This window comes from Dendropsophus ebraccatus, chromosome 11 (genome assembly GCF_027789765.1).
Source record: "Dendropsophus ebraccatus isolate aDenEbr1 chromosome 11, aDenEbr1.pat, whole genome shotgun sequence".
In the NCBI taxonomy this organism is placed as follows: Eukaryota; Metazoa; Chordata; class Amphibia; order Anura; family Hylidae; genus Dendropsophus; species Dendropsophus ebraccatus.
Genome location: NC_091464.1, coordinates 84394161 through 84415558, shown reverse-complemented (window position 1 = coordinate 84415558; position 21398 = coordinate 84394161). Strand labels below are relative to the sequence as shown.

Sequence of the window (21398 nt, the reverse complement as noted above, 5' to 3'; positions counted from 1 at the left end):
CCACAGTCTAGTTGACTTTACTGCCAGCCATTCCAGAGTCTAGTTTATATGCTACCACCAAGCAGTCCACAGTCTAGTAACATGCTACCGCCAAGCAGTCCATAGTCTTGTTTACTTGCTACTGCCAGACAGCCCACAGTCTAGTTTAAAAGCTGCTGCCAGCCAATCTGTAGTGTAGGTTATGTCAGATAGTGGTTAGCTGACGGCTTTTTTGCTAATTCTAGCATAAACATATTAAGCTTAAAGGAGAAGTCTGGTAAGGGGACTTTTTTAAGAAGGCAGGAGCGGGCAGTGGAGGGGGGGGGGAACACAAAAAAAAAAAAAGCATAACTCACCTCTCCCCGTGCCTCTCCAGCAACAGATCACTGCTCCGGGACTCCCACTGGGCTCAGATCTTTTCCCAGCAAACGTCACAACCTGGTTGATTGACAGCCCACTCACCCAATCAGTGACTAGGGCAAGCCACCGCTACAGTCAAAGATTGGCTGAACAGGCAATCCATCAGCCGGGAAGGGTTCTGGAGCTGGTGTATCGGCACAGGCATGTGGAGAGGTAAGTTAGCGTTCTCTAATAACTTTCCCCCATGATGGCTGCCAAAAGATAAAAATGGCCGAACTTCACCTTTAAGCTGGCCGTACACCTTCAATAGCCAGACAACTCTAGCAACAACTTCTCTCCCTGAATAAAAAAAAAAAAGGTCAGGCAGTTGATATCCATCACCCCCGACCCTTCTAGCCTCTGAATCGCTTGTCAGACGAGAGTAGGGAGGTCTCGTTTCAGACTTCTTATAACTCACACTATTCCGACTGATCAGATCACACAATTATCTGGGGTGATAAGAAAACTGGAAGAGAACGCAATATCATATGATGAGAACGCAGGGCCGCTCATAAGCGATCTCATTCATTTTACTCATTCCCCTTCGGAGAGAAGATCAGACAACGTGACGCAAGAAGGAAGGAACTGCAGTGACCTTTTTGTTTCCTATGTAGCATTATTATTCCATTTATTCCTTAGCAACATGTTTTCTGCTAATGTTCCATATTAGCAAATCCTTAGAAGCTGTAAATATTTGTATGTAGGACGGGATAGGAGACCTCTGGGTATAGCTGATAAACTCACAGCCCATATACCAAAATAAAAAGGAGTCCTTTCCCAGTTCTGGTAAGTGATTTGGCACGGAGTATAGATTTCTTAAGAAATATCTAATAAAAGAAAGAAATAGTACAGAGCATCAACTCAACTGGAAGATGACCTGCAATACTCGCCTTGTATCCAGGCTACAATCTTATCCTTAGAGGCGTTGTGGTAGATCACTGAAATATTCCCTCTATCATATATCAATTATCTTTAGCTTCACAGTCCTTATGCAAGGCTTTTACCATTGTCCCGAATCCAAAAATGTATGAACAATAGTTGAAACAGTATCCAAAAGCTAGAAAAATGCAGTGTGTGTCGGGCAGCACGTTCTCTCCCGGCTCTGTTATGTGAACTGGACAGCCATACAATGTAAGTCTATAAGGCAGTCTAGGACAGACGGACATAGAGCGGAGATATCGTGCTTAGAGATGAGCGAACCGGCCGAGGTTCGGGTTCTTATGAACCTGAACTCTCGACTTCTGACTGCCGCTGTCTGCCCGCTCCGTGGAGAGGGTGCTGTATCCCAGTTTTCCAGGCGGTCCTCCGACTGTATCCACACTCTCCATGGAGCGGGCAGACAGCGGCAGTCAGAAGCCGAGAGTTCAGGTTCATACGAACCCGAACCTCGGCAGGTTCGCTCATCTCTAATCGTGCTGCACACAGACTTCTCCCGTCTCGTTTTCTTGATCGGTCACGGTCTGAACACCCAGAAGCCGACCAATCAAAATTTCTGACATGTCTCTGTGACATATACAGAAAAAATGCTGCAGCACCCTGCAAGTGTCAGGACTCACTGCATATTCTCCCTCCGTCGTACACACGATAAAAACCTGTTCTAAATTTTTATTTTTTTATTTTTTTTAAATGAGGTTCTTAGCAAACCATTTGATCAAATAGAAAGTACCATCTCACTACATTAAGGTGATCCCTAGAGAGATGGTCCCTATACTAGCTAATGGCCTCCCTCAGACTATAAAGCCCCTATTACACTGGGCGATTCAGAGGAGCAAATGAGCGCCTACCTGTCAGGTCAGCGATCGATTGCTCCTTGTTACCTGCTCGCTGCCGAAGCGTGTAAGAGCCGCTAGATCATCCGGGCAACCCATAAAAGATAGCGGTGGTCTGCTGCCGCTGCTCCTACTGCACTGTGCGACTGCAGCATATCACTGCTATCTAGGTCATTGAGCTTTCAACACGTTGAAAGACAACGATCAGCCAACATCGTGCATGTCGGCTGATCGTTACCCTCTATTACACAGGACTATTATCATCCGTAACGCCCGATATCGGCCGACAATCGCTTCGTGTAATAGGGCTTTAAGTCTACAAAACTGGGGTATACAGGATCAACTAAACTCTGTTTAAAACACCCACAGAAGATGGGTGGAGTGCAAGGCTAAAAAGAGGTAGTTCCTACCCCCCACCGACACACACACACATATATAACACAAAGGGCAAAAAAAATAAAAAAAAAACAGCCAGCACTCCACTAACACTTGTTCACACTGTGCAGTCAATCGCAAACGAGATTGTTTAACTTGAGATCATTCACCATATTACACAGAATGATAGTCGTTACTACAATCGTTTGCTCCCTCTGATCCCAGCAAATAAAGGAACGATGTGGAATTACACTTAACGATTAGTGAACGAATGTGTAATTACAGCGAACGTTTAATAAAGATTTCTGTGTCAGCACCAATTGAACAATTTCTCGTTGGCCGTTTGACTGTTGTCCGCATTAACACAAAACGATTATCGTTTAAATTTGAATAATGTAACAATAATTTGCAAGATGATCATCACGTGTAATAGGGCCCTTAATAACTCACCTTGTCACTAGGCTGCCTGTAATATCACAATGATAGCTACTCTTTAAGCCAAAGACAGGAAAAGATTATAAATGGAGGACAGGTTATAAAAAAAAAAAAAAAAGGACTGAGATTTCACCTTTGTTTTCATTAATTTAAATTAAAGATCTAAAGGTGCAAACACCAACCATAAGGTGATGATGTAATAAAGTAGTCCAGAGGAGAAAGTGAAATCCTGCCTACACATAAGAGCAAGTAAACTATTGGTTGTCAGACTGGCGATCACATGACCCAGGCATAGAATGAAATATATGGATGCCACTGAGCTGGGATGAGACAGATGACACTGTACTACAGGTGAAGAGTGCCTAAATATTAAAAAAATAAATAAATAAAAGATAGAAATGGATAGATAGATAGATAGATAGATAGATAGATAGACAGACAGACACACACAAACAAACAGAAAACTTGTTGTTTTGGGGTTTTTCCTTCAAATGTAATATTTTGTTTGTTTTTTTCATGTGTCATGGCGACACATAACTAAATAACTGAAACCCAGCCTATATGTGAAATATTGGAACCTAAATAAGAAAACTTTAAATTAACTTTTGGTCAGTTCCCCCTCATTGTGAGGGTGTAAAATCCATGTGCGGAAGAAGCGCTGCACATTACATTGATTCTCTGCCAAGCCATAGCATTACCATAGCATGCCAGACGTTCATTTTACATCTTCCAGCACATTACTTGGAAGCCGAGGAATGAAGCCTAACAAGAATGTATGATAATTAGACACAAGTATTGTTCAGGCCGTCACTGTTTCCACTAACTTGATCATAGTCTACAAGGAAGCTGGAGCGGAGGCCGTCTGGCAATGATCAGCCAAGGGCGCACACCCCAGAAACAGTTTTCCTGCAGCTCCGCCATGCATACGCATATACACGTGCTGCAAACGCTTTATCATGTTTTATAGTTATAGTGAAAGCATAGAAACCTCCAACGCCATGTAGCTTCCAGTCCCAACTAATATGCACAGTAGAGAACATGCACAAGGAAAATGTATAAAAAATTAAAAATCTGGCACTTGGGTCTCCATTACATATCGTCTGCCCAATATTTTAGCCTTGGCTCGGCAGTGCAAGGTCAGGGGAACAATGTAGATGGCCAAACAATATTGCAAACAGGCCAATTGGTGGACTCGAATACATAGTAATCTGTATGACAAATTTATATGTTGACATCAGAACAGTGGCGGACATATTTAAACAGTTTCAGGGCTTTTACCATCTTTAAGTGACTCTGTACCCACAATCTGACACCCCAAACCACTTGTACCTTCGGATAGCTGCTTTTAATCCAAGATCTGTCCTGGGGTTCGTTCGGCAGGTGATGCAGTTATTGTCCTAAAAAACAACTTTTAAACCTGTAGCCCTGTGTCAAAATGCCGTGGCCTAGAGTGTTTGTGCCCTAACCTTGCACCACCCCTCCGTCCCTCCTCCCCATCCTCATCATTAGGAATGCCACTGGCAGGATTTTTCCTATTCCTCTGCAGTGAACACTGCACAGGTGCCTTAACGATCCAGCCTATGTGCAGTGTTCACACAGCTGATGAATAGGAGAAAACCTGCCTGGAGCATTCCTAATGATGAAGAGGGTGGGAAGGAGGGACGGAGAGGTGGTGCAAGCCTAATGCACAGATACTCTAGGCCATGCCAGTTTGACACAGGGCTGCAAGTTTAAAAGTTGTTTTTTAGGACAATAACTACATCACCTGCCGAACGGACTCCAGGAGAGATCTTGGAATGAAAGCAGCTATCCAAAGGTACAAGCGGTTTGGGGAGGGCAGATTGTGTGGCCCCTTAGTGTGCAGGGGATTAAAAGATAGTGGATGAGCAAAAATGCTGTGGACAATGCTACTCTTCGTTCAATAAAAAAACTGCATGTTGCCGATCCTCCTACATGCATGAGGAAGAGCCCCATTGTATTTCTCTCTGTAATAAGGGAAATGCTATTATTTCCTTATTTTATTTCTTCCAACTCTGCACTAGGTATAACACAAAGACTTAGGCCATGGTCACCCATTGCAGTCACTGCACTGCATGCAACCAAAACCGCGCTCCCACCAATCACACCAAAAGAGTGATGTTCTGGAAACTGGTCAGCAACACCTTGCGACTAGGGATGAGCGAATTTACAGTAGGAATGAATTAAAGCGCTTTGTTCCTATCTGTATTCCGCTCATCGGGCTGCAGGATTTGAAGTGTGTTCCACTTCATGACGCTCCTTCTAGGTGCTGAAAAAAAAGATGGATCCAGTCCTGGCAAACTGGGAAAAGTTTCCCAGGACGGGATCCATCTTTTCCCAGCACCTTGGAAAGAACACACTACAAAGCCCCGCAGCCCCATGAGAGGAATACAGAGAGGAACGAATTGCTTTGTTCCTACTGTAAATTTGCTAATCTCTATTTGTGACTATTGAGGACGTCAACGAATCGCGAGAAAAACTCTGTTACAGCTATAAATATGTTACTACATGACCCCCCCAGCACTGTTTCCGGGCAAATAAGTAAACGCTATGAGCATTACTTATTTAAGGGTGCCTTCACACACACCGGATCTGCAGCAGATTTGATGCTGTGCACAGTTATTTAGATCAAATCAGCTGCGGATCTGCAGCAGAAAATCCGCTGGGATACGGTGTGTGTGAATCTACCCTAAAACCTACCGATGTAGTCATGAGGGCGGTCCAGAGCGTCTAACTAGTCACAGGTGGGAGGAAGTTTGGCCAACAATCACACCTCCCTGGGAACGCAACGTTCCAAGGCAGGAGCTGCAGACCTACATCGGTGGGTTTTAAAAAGTACATTTTTGAGACTTGTTGGGGGCATATAGGAACATATTTAAATATAGGAACAAATTTAGTTGCAACAGCATTTTTCCTCATAATTGGTTCCCTTTAAAGGGGTTATGCAGCTTTAGAAAAACATGGCCGCTTTCTTCCAGTGACAGCACTGCTCGTCTCCAGGTCAGGTATGGTTTGCACTTCATTCACTTCAACAGAACTGAGTTACAAAACCTGCACCCAAACTGGAGACAAAAGTGGTGCTGTCTCTGGAAGAAAGTGGCCATTTTTTGTTGTACTGGATAGCCCCTTTAATTCTTAAGAATTCATGTCCTTTATTATTTTCTCGTCCTTTCCTTTTAATTGGGAGATTTCTGTTTGTCCTGAGGAACATTTCACAAAACAATAAATATTTACTGTTAAATCCACATAGTTTTTTTAAAATGGGAAAAAATGATGCAGAATGATGTGTGATGCAGATCCCTTGGATCAGAGAAACAAGTAGCGTGCCTTTCCTGTCTCCGGTGTCTGCATGCAATTTCCACTGCATTCCCTCATTTTCCAGCGTGAAATAAGACTTCCGTCCACGCAGATGCGCCCTTCAGAGCCGATCAGTGCAGTTGGCGATAGAATGCGCCATGGTCACCGGCCTGTAGTCCCTAGTGACCGGAAAGCATGGGAAATCTACATCGCCATGGCAACGCTGCAAAACAAACTGAAGAGGGGAAGAGTTTTTTTTTTCTTTGCTCATTTCCTTGCAGCACTTATGATTATGACGGGCTACTGCTTTATGGCGGGCCTGGGACACATCTGCCGGCTTGGAGATGGTACAGCTCTGCTCATCACGCCGCACTTTCCATGTGATGCCAATCTCTAGCTGTAATGTGTGAGTAACCACAGAGAGATACATTACAGTCTGTGACCGAAATCCATCTTTACTGTACTGGAAAATGTTACAGCATGCTAATGTGACAGAAACCAGAAATAATTCCGCAACAGCTGGATCTGCTTTTACCCCTTAGAACATTTGTTTAATTTTTAAATTGCACCCGTCGCCTACACACACACGGCAGACGCCGCCATATTGTGGGCCGAGTGAGGGCTGGGAAGGAAAAAAAATCCAATGGGCATACAGATACGTGATAGATTTGTATTATACAGAAGATGCTGCAGGTAGCTCTTCCGTCATCCACTTGTTAACCCCTTAATGACCGCGACAATTTCCATTTATGCAGTTTCGGTTTGAATTTCTCAGCCTCTAAAAGTTTTTATAAGACCAGGTGTATTTTCTAACAACACTCTTTATTTTACTTTAAAGTGATCAAAGAAATAAAAAAAAAAAAAAATAATAATAATATACATATATATATATATTATATATACACACATTCACGGTGGTCCAAAAGTGGGTGGACAGTATGTGTAATAGGGTAAAGGGAAACTGTCCCAGTTGCCCCTAGCAACCAATAAGATTCCACCTTTCATTTTCCAAAGAGTCTGTGAGAAATGAAAGGTGGAATCTGATTGGTTGCTAGGGGCAACTGGGCCAGTTTCACTTTACACTATTTTTAATTTTTTTATTATTATTTAGTCTGAGGACCTCTAAGTTTACTGTTTAAGGCCATGGTGTAGGAGACTGGCCGTTCCATGATCCGGTTGGGTCACGGAATGGCCGGTCTCTGAAAAGATCATCCTTTTCGGCCGCAGTGTTCTGATGTGGGCGCATCTGTGTGTGCCTGCATCAGAACTCCCTACAGCACACGATGGAGCGAGCAGCCGAAACCACTCGCTCCATAGTGTGCACTGACATGGTTTTCTGCGGCCGCTATTCAATGAATAGCGGCCGCAGAAAACTGACATGTCAGTTGTTTGCGGCGCCGTGAGAGATCTGGCCAGGATTCCTAGGCAGAAATGGATGTGGTTTTACGAAGATATAGGGTGTGTGAACATAGCCTAATACCCAATTTGTATAGTTTTTGTCATGTTTTCCTACTTCAAGCAACATAAAAAATAATAAATGACCTCAGTGCTCCGGGGCGGCCCAATGCGCCCTAAAAGACCCACGCAGAGCACAGGAATTGTGAGGCAACTTAAAAAAATTAAAAAAAAAGACTGCGCCTTTGACGTCCCCGTGCCTGATGGTACATTCGTTTTAAGGAAGTAATACTCTAAGTATATGAAGAGTAGGTTACTGTAACTGCTGTGTATATGACCCTGAAGACCTCCATATGGTCTTCCATTGCCTATAACACCTTCCCTGCTTAGCTGTCAAGGATATAATGTCATGCCTGTAGGATGCCTTTCTTAAAGGTTTTTTTTTTAGAGTCTATCCACAGGATGTCTGCAGCTTCAATATAAAATTCATATCTTTATTAAATCCTATTAAAAAGCTCTTATCGACCACCGACGCATTTTGAAAAAAATCCCTTGTGCTTAATCATGGCTGAACAGAGCAAATTACGTTAAGTGACTATTACACAAAGTTCAGAAAAACAGGGGAAAAAAAAAAAACACGAGTACACGAAAACTTTGTATTGTTTTGCGTTTTTCTGTTTTTATACATTTCGTGTAATATTCACTTGATGTAATATTGCAGCGCCTGCATATACAAAGAACAGAGCTAGATGGAAACAGCGCCATACATTGTGTAGTGGTTATACTGGGTTACTACAGCTCAGCTCCCTTATACTTCCAATAGGAGCTGCAGTAACCCAGTATGGCCACTAAGCATTGGATGGGGCTGTCTGCCTCTTATTACTGTATATGCAGGTGTGATGGATATTTGCGGGGTGTAAGACCCCCATCAATCAGAAGTCCTATCCTGAGAATTGGGATTAAAAAAAAAACAAAGCCCCCTGTAATATGGTATGTACCATACAAAGGAATGGAGACAATATCCATATGAGGATGACACAGATTTACAGAACCTACAGCAGGGATTATTATTGCTGTTCTACACTGTCAGCATGGCGTTTACAAGTGATAGGTTTGTTCTGGTGGATTTCCTCCCATAGTAAAACGACGTATCAGATGAATTATCCGCTTGTGAAACTAACCGTAAAATACATATGTGCCTGTGGTGGGTAAAGTATTGAAGGCTCCTATGGGACACCACCTGATATACAGTATACAATGCTTCTCATTCACTCTATAGCAATGCAAAGTTAATATAAAGGGCATAAACAGACAATAATAAGTGAGAGCGCCTAAAAGACGGCAGACGTGCAAGTAAAGCCGTAGATTATTCTAAGATTCCATCTGTAAAGTAATTACAGGACACTTGTCTAAATTTAATATATAATAACCCCCTGTCAGATAAAGGGAGATTTATAATAGAGGAGCAGGAGAGAAGGATATGCTGCCACCTAGAGGTAGAAAACCGGCATAACGTCTCTACAGTCCGACTCCAGAACATTTCCTAAGCCATCATAACTATAAATGTCTTATATATCACTGACATCTTACACAAGGTCAGATCTAAAATTATGAAAGTAATGAAAATAATGAAAATGCTTTATAGATTGTTTCCAGTCTTTATGGACCGTGCACTTACCATCAGTTGTGTTACATAGAAATATTTACTGTTATGGTCATTAAAGTAACTCTCATTGAGGCTGGGTTCACACTACGTATATTTCAGTCAGTATTGTGGTCCTCATATTGCAACCAAAACCAGGAGTGGATTAAAAACACAGAAAGGATCTGTTCACACAATGTTGAAATTGAGTGGATGGCCGTCATATAACAGTAAATAACGGCCATTATTTCAATATAACAGCTGTTGTTTTAAAATAACAGCAAATATTTGCCATTAAATGGCGGCCATCCACTCAATTTCAACATTGTGTGAACAAAGCCTTTCTGTGTTTTTAATCCACTCCTGGTTTTGGTTGCAATATGAGGACCACAATACTGACTGAAATATACGTAGTGTGAACCCAGCCTTAGATGTCAATTTTCAGAAATTAATGAATATCAACAGTACAAGCGATTTTAAAAAACTGTACTAGGTTTTATTAAGCGCAAGAATTTCCTTCTGTACTCAAAAAGCTGTTTTCCTACCTCCCCCTTTACATCAGAAGAAGCAGGGTTTCTGTGTCCATTATAGTCTATGGAGGGGGGAGGGGCCAAGGGGGATGAGTGATCACAGAGAGGAGAAAAAAGGCAGCCCTGCACAGCACTACATCCTGCAATCTTATGTCCCAGACCTTCACTGACCTTTCAGACCTGTGAATCCAGTGTTTATCTGCCCAGAAAGCCTTCAAACTGTACAGCTGCTTGTCTCCTCCTCCTGCTCAATCCCCCTCACCCCTCCCCCCTCCATAGGTTAAAATGGACACAGCAGAACCCATCTTCACTTAGCTCCTTTGTAATGAAGATGACTTTGCGCGATAATACACAGATAAGAAGTGAGGGAGGAGGCTGGAAAACAGCTTTTTGAGTACAGAAAGAGTCTTTTTTGCCTAATAAAACCTATATTTCACATGATAGTTACACTTTACATATCATTATACATGTCATTATAAAAAAAAAAAAAAATTTGACATGTCAAAAGTTTGATCTGTCCGGGTCTCAGTGTTCAGACCTTTTGTGATTGTAAGAACGAGCTGGGAGAGGGCCGCGCTGCTGCAGTCTGCTGCCCGCTCTGTGTCATAGACTTCCATTATAAGCTCCGCTCATCTCATGACACAGAGCCAGGAGAGGACTCACAATAGGTCAGGGTCTGAACATTATTCGCTATTACACAGTACTGGTGATAAGTGGGTGATCAGCTCCACACACAGGTCAATTGAACAGAGTGGATGGAGCAGCAGTGCACACGCTCGACCACCGCTCCATTCTCTATAGGACTTCTGGACACTTAGGGAACCCACTGTGTACAGCATGGAGACTACGGGGGAGATTGATCAAACAAGGTGTAAAGTTAAATTGGCTCAGTTGCCCCTGGCAACCAATCAGATTCCACTTTAAATTTCTCACAGACTTTTTGGAGAAAAGTGGAATCTGATTGGTTGCTAGGGGCAACTGAGCCAGTTTCACTTTACACCATGTTTAATAAATCCCCCCCTATATGTACAGCAGTGTAATGTAGTGTATACAATAAGTGCGCATTACATGCGTCAGTGTGCAATGTAAACAAGCACCAATCTTGTACGTCAGAGCTTGTTTACAGAGCATATTATATAAAAAAATTTTTACTTTTTATCTAGTAAACCGCTCCAAGACATCACCAAGACATAAGCTTCTTGATAAATAACGTGTTCTCTCCTCGGTTACAGGTGTCAGAAGAGGCCTGTAATGGCGGAGCTCCAACTCGGATTCCTAAACCGAAAGTCTGGACCACATCCAAGCTACCCATTAAAAAGCCAGTAGGAAATGGGATAAATGGTGAACAGGTGAACAAAGACAAATTCCACTCACTGAGGCCCGGGCCTACTTCCCAGCCTGCATCCAAGAGATGATCCCTGGGAGCAGGGCACAGAGACTGGCGGCGAGGAGGCTTCCCTCTCATTCTGTATATTGCCATGTAGAGGCTACGACATATGTGTATGTGTGTGATTTCTATGGATTTTATTTTTTAATAAAAATATATGGTCTTATGAAAGGAATCCAGATTGTGACAGGAGGTGGAAAACATGACACTAGTCTAAAGGCACACTACATTGTATATACAGCACTAACACACTGGGGGGGTGGGGATTTACGAAGACCGGCGTACAAGTACGTCGTTTTATAGAAGGCCCCGCCCCCTTTTTCCCAGCAGGATTCACTAGGAGGCGCACGCTACTTAGTGAATCCGGGCGGCCAGGCACCCGAACCTGCACCCAGCATACTAAATCTACACCTGCTCCCAGCAGGTGTAGCTTTAGATCATGATTTACAATCAGGCGTAAATCATGGTAAATGAGGCACGTGAGAAGGCCACGCCTCCTTCCCACCATGTCACACACACCCCAAAGCTCCCCCAGCCCACCCATCAGGCGAGCAGGGCGGACAGGAGGCGGACGCCAGGGAGAAGGGGCGAATCTGAACCTTCTCCCTGGCAGACGCTTCATTAATGTCCCCCACTGTGTATACCATTTTGTGCTAGCACGCTTCTTGTACTTATTACATGGTGGTCCATGCTGATTTATAGCAGCCAGTCCCCCATCCGGCATAAGCCATCTCTCTACACCAAACTGTGGGGAGTATGAGGAATCAAATCATGGCGAGCCTATACACAGATAATGGTCGCTGACTAGGACCGCCCACATGACTATTTAGACCAGAATGAGCAGAGATCTACATGAATAAATGACAAGTTAGGATATGTTCACACTGAGTAAAACAGGCAGAATTCCCCGGCAGAACTTTCCGCCGCAGAATCCCGCCTGTCTCAGTGTGTCATTGCCCGTCTATGGGAGAGTGCACACTCCCCCGCTGCCGCCACTTTCCGCTCGAAGAAGTGACATGTCTGCTGCGGAGCCCCAGATGTCTTCTGTTATGCTCAGCCAATGGCGGCTGAGCAGCTGATGGCGCGCTGGAGGGGGCCGGCATGAGGAAGGGCTGGAGTGGTCTGGCTGGCCTCCTGAAGATTACGTGATCGTTCCAAGATGAGGGGCCGGGGTCGACAGTGATTCCGTGAGTATACTGCATCACACTTCCGGGTCCATGGTCTGGGGGAAACATGGGGAAGGGGGCCATTCACATAGATAACACACATTACAATGTTGTATAACTTTGTAATGTATGTGATTTAGTGAAAAAATGCTTTACACTGCACTACCCCTTTAAGGCCCCATTCAATCAGTGTCAGTTTTTACTGTCAGGAAATCCTGATCACTAGGCCTCAAAAGCCATCAGGAAAGTATCAGGATTTCCTGATGAGGAAAGTGATTTCAATATGGTGTAGTTAGTATGCCAACATACATCACAAGTACCTACATCGCTCCTCGTCTACCCTGCCACTGCGTCCCCCTCGTCTACCCTGCCACTGCGTCCCCCTCGTCTACCCTGCCACTGCGTCCCCCTCGTCTACCCTGCCACTGCGTCCCCCTCGTCTACCCTGCCACTGCGTCCCCCTCGTCTACCCTGCCACCTTCTCCCCCTCATGCCATGTGTCATCCTCTAATCTGTTGCAGAACTACAACTCCCATCATGGACTATGAGCAGAACATGATGGGAGTAGTAGTTCTGCAACCCGAATGGCCACATGTTGTAAAACTACAACTCCCATCATGGACTGTGAGCAGGACATGATGGGAGTAGTAGTTCTGCAACCTGAATGGCCACATGCTGTAAAACTACAACTCCCATCATGGACTATCAGCAGAACGTGATGGGAGTGGTAGTTTTAGGGGAAAATCTCACCTGTCCTGGATCCTGCTCTGGCCTCCGTAGTCCTCTTCTTCTCATGGTCCCCGAGGTGTGGGGGGCGGCCGGGCTCCTGGTTGGGTGGACCGGGAGCGCTGAGGTCCGGGGGGGGGGGCGGGGGGGGGGGCGCCGGGCTCCTGGCAGCAGAGGATCGGACGCTGGGGGGGTAGAAGAGTGGGGGTGCCGACGGCGATTGCATTGGTCCGGGGGGGGGGGGGGCGGTGTATGCTGGACACAGTATTCCAGATGTGATGTCACTAGAGCCCCATACAGCAGGATCACAATCTCCTTATACATTTGGAAAGTAAAAAAAAAATAAACACACACACAAACAAAAAACACCTAGAGTGAAGATATAAACAAATATATCTTATAGTGCGTTTTATATTTCCTCACAGCCTTGTAGATGATGTCTGACCTTAGGTGGGGGGGTCCTCCGGTGACAACATTAGAAAAGTGAGGGCAAATATATATGGCAATACAGAACATTACTGCCACCTGCTGGTAACAACAAACCATTAAGAGTGGCAGCAAAAAAAAAAAAAAACAGCTTTTAGCTCTGTTCACACTACGGAATCGGTACCAGGAAGTGGAACTGTACTTATTTACTTATATTAAAAAAAAAAAGTCTTCCAGTACTTATTAGCTGCTGTATGTCCTGCAGGAAGTGATGTATTCTTTTCAGTCTGACACAGTGCTCTCTGCTGCCACCTCTGTCCATGTCAGGAACTGTCCAGAGCAGCAGCAAATCCCCATAGAAAACCTCTCCTGCTCTCCATACTGGAAAGAATACACAACTTCCTGCAGGACATATAGCAGCCAAAAAGTACTGGAAAACCTGAGATTTGACACAGTTAATATGAAAGTTTTTTTTTTTCGGCTGAACTACCCATTTAATGGTTATTTACAGGTTACATATGCACTCAAGCTCAAACACACTGGCGGAACTACCGCCGTAGCAGCCATAGCGGCTGCTACGGGGCCCTACCGCATCAGGGGGCCCGTGACGCGGGTCCCGTGCTCCTCCTGACCCGGCGACTCCTTTCCCCAACCATAGGGAAAAGGAAACACTGGGCCAGGAGGAGCACGGGACCGACTGACAGCGCTCCTGTCAGTCCCCCGTCTGATGCGCGGCTGCCGGAGGTGTCGCGTCCTATCCCCGGCAGCGCGCGTATCATAGAGCTCTCTGTGTGCCGGAAGTCGCGGCCGCAGCACAAGCCTACAGAGAGCTCTATGATACGCGCGCTGCCGGGGATAGGACGCGACACCTCCGGCAGCCGCGCATCAGACGGGGGACTGACAGGAAAAAGGCTTGACGGGGGAGCGCGTTGTAAGGTGAGGTTTTTTTTTTTTTTTTTTTTTAAACCTGCTTTCCGGGGAGGGGGGGGAGGAGAGAGAAGGGGGCATCTATAAGGAAGGGGGGGATAGGAGGGCATCTATAAGGAAGGGGGGGAGAGGGGGACATCTATAAGGAAGGGGGGGGGGAGAGGGGGACATCTATAAGGAAGGGGGGGGAGAGGAGGGCATCTATAAGGGGGATGGGGAGAAGAGGACATCTATAAGGAAGGGGGGATAGGAGGACATCTATAAGGAAGGGGGGGAGAGGAGGGCATCTATAAGGAAGGGGGGGAGAGGAGGGCATCTATAAGGAAGGGGGGGAGAGGAGGGCATCTATAAGGAAGGGGGGGAGAGGAGGGCATCTATAAGGAAGGGGGGGGAGAGGGAGACATCTATAAGGGAGGGAGAAGGGGGCATCTATAAGGAAGGGGGGGAGGGGGACATCTATAAGGAAGGGGGGAGAGGGGGACATCTATAAGGAAGGGGGGAGAGGGGGACATCTATAAGGAAGGGGGGAGAGGGGGACATCTATAAGGAAGGGCGGAGAGGGAGACATCTATAAGGAAGGGGGGGAGAGGGAGACATCTATAAGGAAGGGGGGGAGAGGGAGACATCTATAAGGAAGGGGGGAGAGGAGGGCATCTATAAGGAAGGGGGGAGAGGGGGACATCTATAAGGAAGGGCGGAGAGGGGTACATCTATAAGGAAGGGGGGAGAGGGGGACATCTATAAGGGGGATGGGGAGAAGAGGGCATCTATAAGGAAGGGGGGGGAGAGGGAGACATCTATAAGGAAGGGGGGAGAGGGCATCTATAAGGAAGGGGGGAGTGGGGGACATCTATAAGGAAGGGGGGAGAGGGGGACATCTATAAGGAAGGGGGGAGAGGGGGACATCTATAAGGAAGGGGGGAGTGGGGGACATCTATAAAGAAGGGGGGAGAGGGGGACATCTATAAGGAAGGGGGGAGAGGGGGACATCTATAAGGAAGGGGGGAGAGGGGGACATCTATAAGGAAGGGGGGAGAGGGGGACATCTATAAGGGGGATGGGGAGAAGAGGGCATCTATAAGGAGGGGGGGGGGGAGGGAGACATCTATAAGGAAGGGGGGGAGAGGGAGACATCTATAAGGAAGGGGGGAGAGGGGGACATCTATAAGAAAGGGGGGAGAGGGGGACATCTATAAGGAAGGGGGGGAGAGGGGGACATCTATAAGGGGAAAACATAGGGGAGAGGAGCACAACATAGGGGAGAGGGATATTATAAAGGGACAACATTGGGGGAGAGGGGAACATCTATAAAGGGACAATATAGGGGGAGAAGGGGCCATCTATAAGAGGACAACATAGGAGGGGCCATCTATAGGGGGGGCAAAATAGGGGACCATCTATTAGGGGACAACATGGGGGGGCATCTATAAGGGGGACAGCATGGGGGGCTTCTATAAGGGGGGCAAGATAAGGGGGCTATTTATAAGGAGGGGCGACAGAGAGGAGGGCCATATAATAAAATGGGATCACATAGAGTCAGCCTGCCCACTAAATGAGGGTGTAAAGGGGCCAATGCAGATGTGCAGTATAGAGAGATGAGGATGGGGCCAGTGTGAGGAGACTAATATGTTTTTCTGGCAGATTCTGTGGATTTGTGGCTCGGAGAAGGAGATGGAGAAGAAAATGAAAAGGGAAGAACTCCGATCAGAGAAGACGTCCCCTGTAAGTCACCTGATATAACTGTACTGTAATTTATATGGTGTACAGGACCTGTGTAGAGCTGAGTGTGTTGATGGCGTAGTGGTCGATCGAGAGGAGGCGGGCGGGGGGGGGGGGGGGCCCCAATCAAAAGTTTGCTATGGGGCCCAGCCATTTCTAGTTACGCCCTTGCTCAAACATTAAACATTACTCGTTGTACATGATACAAAATGGAGTCATGTGAGAATATTTATCAAATAGAAACATAAAAGAGGCCTGTAAATTGCAGTGGTCACGTGCCGTATGTATAAAATATATACAAAGGCGCATAGAAGACAACCAAAACAATGTAGCTGGAGGAGGTTGGACAGGTATGTTCTGTGTTTTATTACCTTTCAGGCCACTAAGGGGCGCTCAATGCACACAAAGTTCTCAACAAGTTTACTGAATGCCATCTAAATCCTTATGCCGTAGGCGCCCTCTGGTGGCAGCTGTGGGTATAGAACATTATGTTACTCTGGACATGGGAATCAGATTAGAAGAAGCTCAACCATTATAATGGATACTTCAAGGTAGGGGAATATAAGTAGCAGTGTGGTGTAAGGGTTAAAGGGGTACTCCGCTCAAACATAACTTTTCGTAAATCATTGCCAATGGTGAGGAAATTACAGACAGCTGACCTACTATGCATATATGCCTAGTTAGGCCGCTTGTTACGGGCTGCTTCCTGCACATGTGCGGTAACAAGCGGCCTAACTAGGCATATATGAATACAAGGGGATGCTCCGGGCGGACGGGCAATGCCCAGAATGCTCCAAACCTGTAGATAAGCATATCCGAAGTTATCAAAAAGTGTCACTGGCCCGAACCTGCTGATAGTGCCGCTTTAAGGAGGACTCCCCGCTGCTACAAGTTAACAAATGAGTTACAAATTTTTGAGCCAATTAAGATTTGTTAAAAAATTGCTAAATTTTTTGTTAATTTGCGCCTAAATCACTTGAGTTGATCAAAACTCCTTAGGATGAAGGAAGGGGTAGTTCAGTAACAAACAAAAAAATAAGTCTTTCAAATCAGCTGGTGCCAGAGATTTGTAATTTACTTCTATTAAAAAAATCTCAAGTCTTCCAGTACTTATCAGCTGCTGTATGTCCTGCAGGAAGTGGTGTATCCCCATAGAAAACAGCTCCTGCTCTCCAGACTGGAAAGAATGCACCACTTCCTGTAGGACATGCAGCAGCTGATAGGTATTGGAAGACTTGAGATTTTTTTTATAGAAGAATACAAATCTCTGGCACCAGCTGATTTCAAAGACTTAATTTTTTTGTAACTGCCCCTCTAATATTCAGCACAGAACACGATGAAAAATAGTTGACAACTGAACGTCGCTCACAATGCAATGTGACATCATACATTGATTTTTGAACTATAAGAAATGTGAGGCATGTGCACACAACGACATACACCCCATAAGGTTACATTACAGGCAGAACCAGACTGTGCTCTAATGTGTACACATATGAGACTCTGGCCTAAAGCATACCCACTAGAGTTGAGCGAAGGTCACGCACACTCAGATTTATCTGAACCACCACGAGTGGCATTTGATTAGCGGTGGCTGAAGAAGTTGGATGCCGCCCTACAGAGTCTTGGAATACAGCCCTGTGCCATAGGCCATATCCATGTTCTCCAGGCAGCCTTAGTGCTTCATCCAACTTCAGTAGCCACCGCTTATTAAAAGGGTTATCCAGCGCTACAAAACTTTTCCCTCTACTATTGTCTCCAGTTCAGGTGTGGTTTGCAATTAAAGGGGTACTCCAGCAGGGGGGCACTTTTTTGCTGGGACCAGGGAGGAGGTGGCTGAGGGAAAAGACATTCACTCACCTCCCTGGTTCCAGCGGCGGGTCCCGCATCGCGGCGCTCCGTTGCCAGTTCCTGGCTGCTTCCGGGTGTCTGACGTGGGCCCGAGACATGGCGTCTCAGGTCCGCTCAGCCACTCAGTGACGGAGGCGGGATCCGTTTCATGTCCGCTCAGATCCCGCCTCTGTCACTGAGTGGCTGAGCGGACCTGAGAACCAGGTACTGGAGCGTCGCGATGCGGGACCCGCCGCTGGAACCGGGGAGGTGAGTGGACGTCTTTTCCCTCAGTCACCTCCTCCCAGCGAAAAAGTGCCCCCCCGCTGGAGTACCCCTTTAAGCTCCATTTACTTCAATGGAACTGAGTTTAAAAACCCCACTCAAACTGGAGACAACAGTAGGGGGAAAGTGGCCATGTTTTTGTAGCGCTGGATAACCCCTTTAAATGCCGCACGCGGGGGATCAGATAAACCTGAGTGGGCGTGACCTTCGCTCAACTCTAATACCCATCAACAATCCTACAGCTACCAAGTGTGGTATAGAACTGGGCACACTGGGGCTGGTGTGGTATAGAACTGGGCACACTGGGGCTGGTGTGGTATAGGGCTGGGCACACTGGGGCTGGAGTGGTACAGGGCTGGGCACACTGGGGCTGGTGTGGTATAGAACTGGGCACACTGGGGCCGATGTGGTACACTGGGGCTGGTGTGGTATAGGGCTGGTGCGGTACATGGCTGGGCACACTGAGGCTGGTGTGGTTCATGGCTGGGCACACTGAGGCGGGTGTTGTATAGGGCTGGTGTGGTACAGGGCTGGGCACACTGAGTCTGGTGCGGTACATGGCTGGGCACACTGAGGCTGGTGCAGTACAGGGCAGGGCACACTGAGTCTGGTGCGGTACATGGCTGGGCACACAGGCTGGTGCAGTACAGGGCTGGGCACACTGGGATGGTGCAGTACAGGGCAGGGCACACTGAGGCTGGTGCAGTACAGGGCTGGGCACACTGAGGCTGGTGCGGTACAGGGCTGGGCACACTGAGGCTGGTGCGGTATAGGGCTGGGCACACTGAGGCTGGTGTGGTATAGGGCTGGGCACACTGAGGCTGGTGTGGTATAGAACTGGGCACACTGGGGCTGGTGTGGTATAGAACTGGGCACACTGGGGCTGGTGTGGTATAGGGCTGGGCACACTGGGGCTGGTGTGGTATAGAACTGGGCACACTGGGGCTGGTGTGGTATAGAACTGGGCACACTGGGGCTGGTGTGGTATAGAACTGGGCACACTGGGGCTGGTGTGGTATAGGGCTGGGCACACTGGGGCTGGTGTGGTATAGGGCTGGGCACACTGGGGCTGGTGTGGTATAGAACTGGGCACACTGGGGCTGGTGTGGTATAGGGCTGGGCACACTGGGGCTGGTGTGGTATAGGGCTGGGCACACTGGGGCTGGTGTGGTATAGAACTGGGCACACTGGGGCTTGTGTGGTATAGAACTGGGCACACTGAGACTGGTGCAGTACAGGGCTGGGCACACTGGTGTGGTATAGAACTGGGCACACTGGGGCTGGTGTGGTATAGGGCTGGGCACACTGGGGCTGGTGTGGTATAGGGCTGGGCACACTGGGGCTGGTGTGGTATAGGGCTGGGCACACTGAGGCTGGTGTGGTATAGGGCTGGGCACACTGAGGCTGGTGTGGTATAGGGCAGGGCACACTGGGGCTGGTGTGGTATAGGGCTGGGCACACTGGGGCTGGTGTGGTATAGGGCTGGGCACACTGAGGCTGGTGTGGTATAGGGCTGGGCACACTGGGGCTGGTGCAGTACAGGGCAGGGCACACTGGGGCTGGTGTGGTATAGGGCTGGGCACACTGGGGCTGGTGTGGTATAGGGCTGGGCACACTGGGGCTGGTGTGGTACAGGGCTGGGCACACTGGGGCTGGTGTGGTATAGGGCTGGGCACACTGGGGCTGGTGCAGTACAGGGCTGGGCACACTGGGGCTGGTGTGGTATAGGGCTGGGCACACTGGGGCTGTCTCTGGTGGTCAGGCAATGATGGCAGTTGTAGTTCTTGCACAGCTGGAGTACACACAGTGAGGCACGTTGCCCTATAAAGGGTCTTGAGGTTTCTGCTCTCAGTCTGTCACGTGACCTCGGCACCTCATCTGACTTCTGCATATTAATTAGCCGGCTAGTGGGCGTGTTTTATGTATTTAGGGGGCGTGTCTTCTGAGTAATCCCTCATTGGCTCGCTTCTCTGTACCTATGTCTCTCTTGTCACCACACTAGGCACACAGCAGCCTACAGCAGTCGGTAGCTGTACACGTGACCTGACGGGTCTGCCACCATATATAGTACTATAAGCCCCATAACGTCCAGCAGCAATCACACATACACAGCAGCACCCTTACCTTCACCGGCTGCGTCCCCGCTTGTCTCCTCCCACCACTCGTCTCCCAGATCATCAGCCATGTTATCCCAAACTCCGTTGACAACTTTGGGTAATAACAACACTTCACGTTCCACTCAGTACCACATGGGTGGGCGTGGCTAGCGCTCCAAGCCTCAATCCTGAAGTTAACCACGCCTCTTGCCTCTATTGATTGGTCATATTTTTTTTTTTTTTTTTTTTTTTTCACAATGGTCTTTATTGACACCACAAATAGACAGACATTGGAATTTAAAGGAATTTATTAGTTACTTGAAGATGAATATTATTTATGCTCTATTCATAACATGTGTGATAAGGAAAAAAACACATGAATTAATGCAATTAAATTATCATGAATATGTAATACTAATATTCAGTGGCGGTCTTTGGCACCAAGCACCCCAAGCGATCGCTTGGGGCCCCCAACATCCAGGGGGGCCCCCATGCCCCGCTCTTGTACTCAAGACTACTGGACAGGGCCGCTGCCCCGCTCGCTGCTGCCATCTGAACTGTAACTATGAGCACTCCTAATGAGCGCTCATAGTTACATGCAGCAGCACTGACAGGGCGGGAGACATTGGCCCCCTTCCTGTCAGTCACTCTTGTGGCCGCAGGAAGGTTTTTCCCTGCGATCACAAGTGGCAGCTTTGTCCTTGTGGTGCCGGCGCTCCAGTGACATCACTGGAGCATCGGCGCCAGGACAAGGGGAGTGCAGTCTCTTGTGATCGCAGGGAAAACCCTTCCTGCAACCACAAGAGTGAAGAGAAGAGGAGACGCCCGGACCCAGGTGAGTATAAGTGTTTGTTTTATTGTGTTATATAATACATGGGAGGGGGAGCACACAGGGGTCTGTTTAACTGGGGGAGCGCACATTGGGGGTCAATATAAATGAGGGAGCACACAGGGGGGCTATATAACAGGGGGAGCACACAGGGGGGCTATAGACTAC

At 47.3% G+C, this 21398-nt stretch overlaps 1 protein-coding gene across 1 annotated transcript in view; it reads right to left on the bottom strand.

Annotated features, from left to right (window-relative positions):
- The window catches only part of CMSS1 (cms1 ribosomal small subunit homolog), a 281437-nt gene extending 260862 nt beyond the window's left edge, over nucleotides 1-20575 (bottom strand). The window contains exon 1 of the mRNA XM_069946127.1: nucleotides 20430-20575. Within this exon, the coding sequence (XP_069802228.1) occupies nucleotides 20430-20490 (61 nt within the window). The 5' untranslated portion in view covers nucleotides 20491-20575. The remainder of the gene's footprint in view (nucleotides 1-20429) is intronic.
- Between the last annotated feature and the right edge of the window lie 823 nt (nucleotides 20576-21398).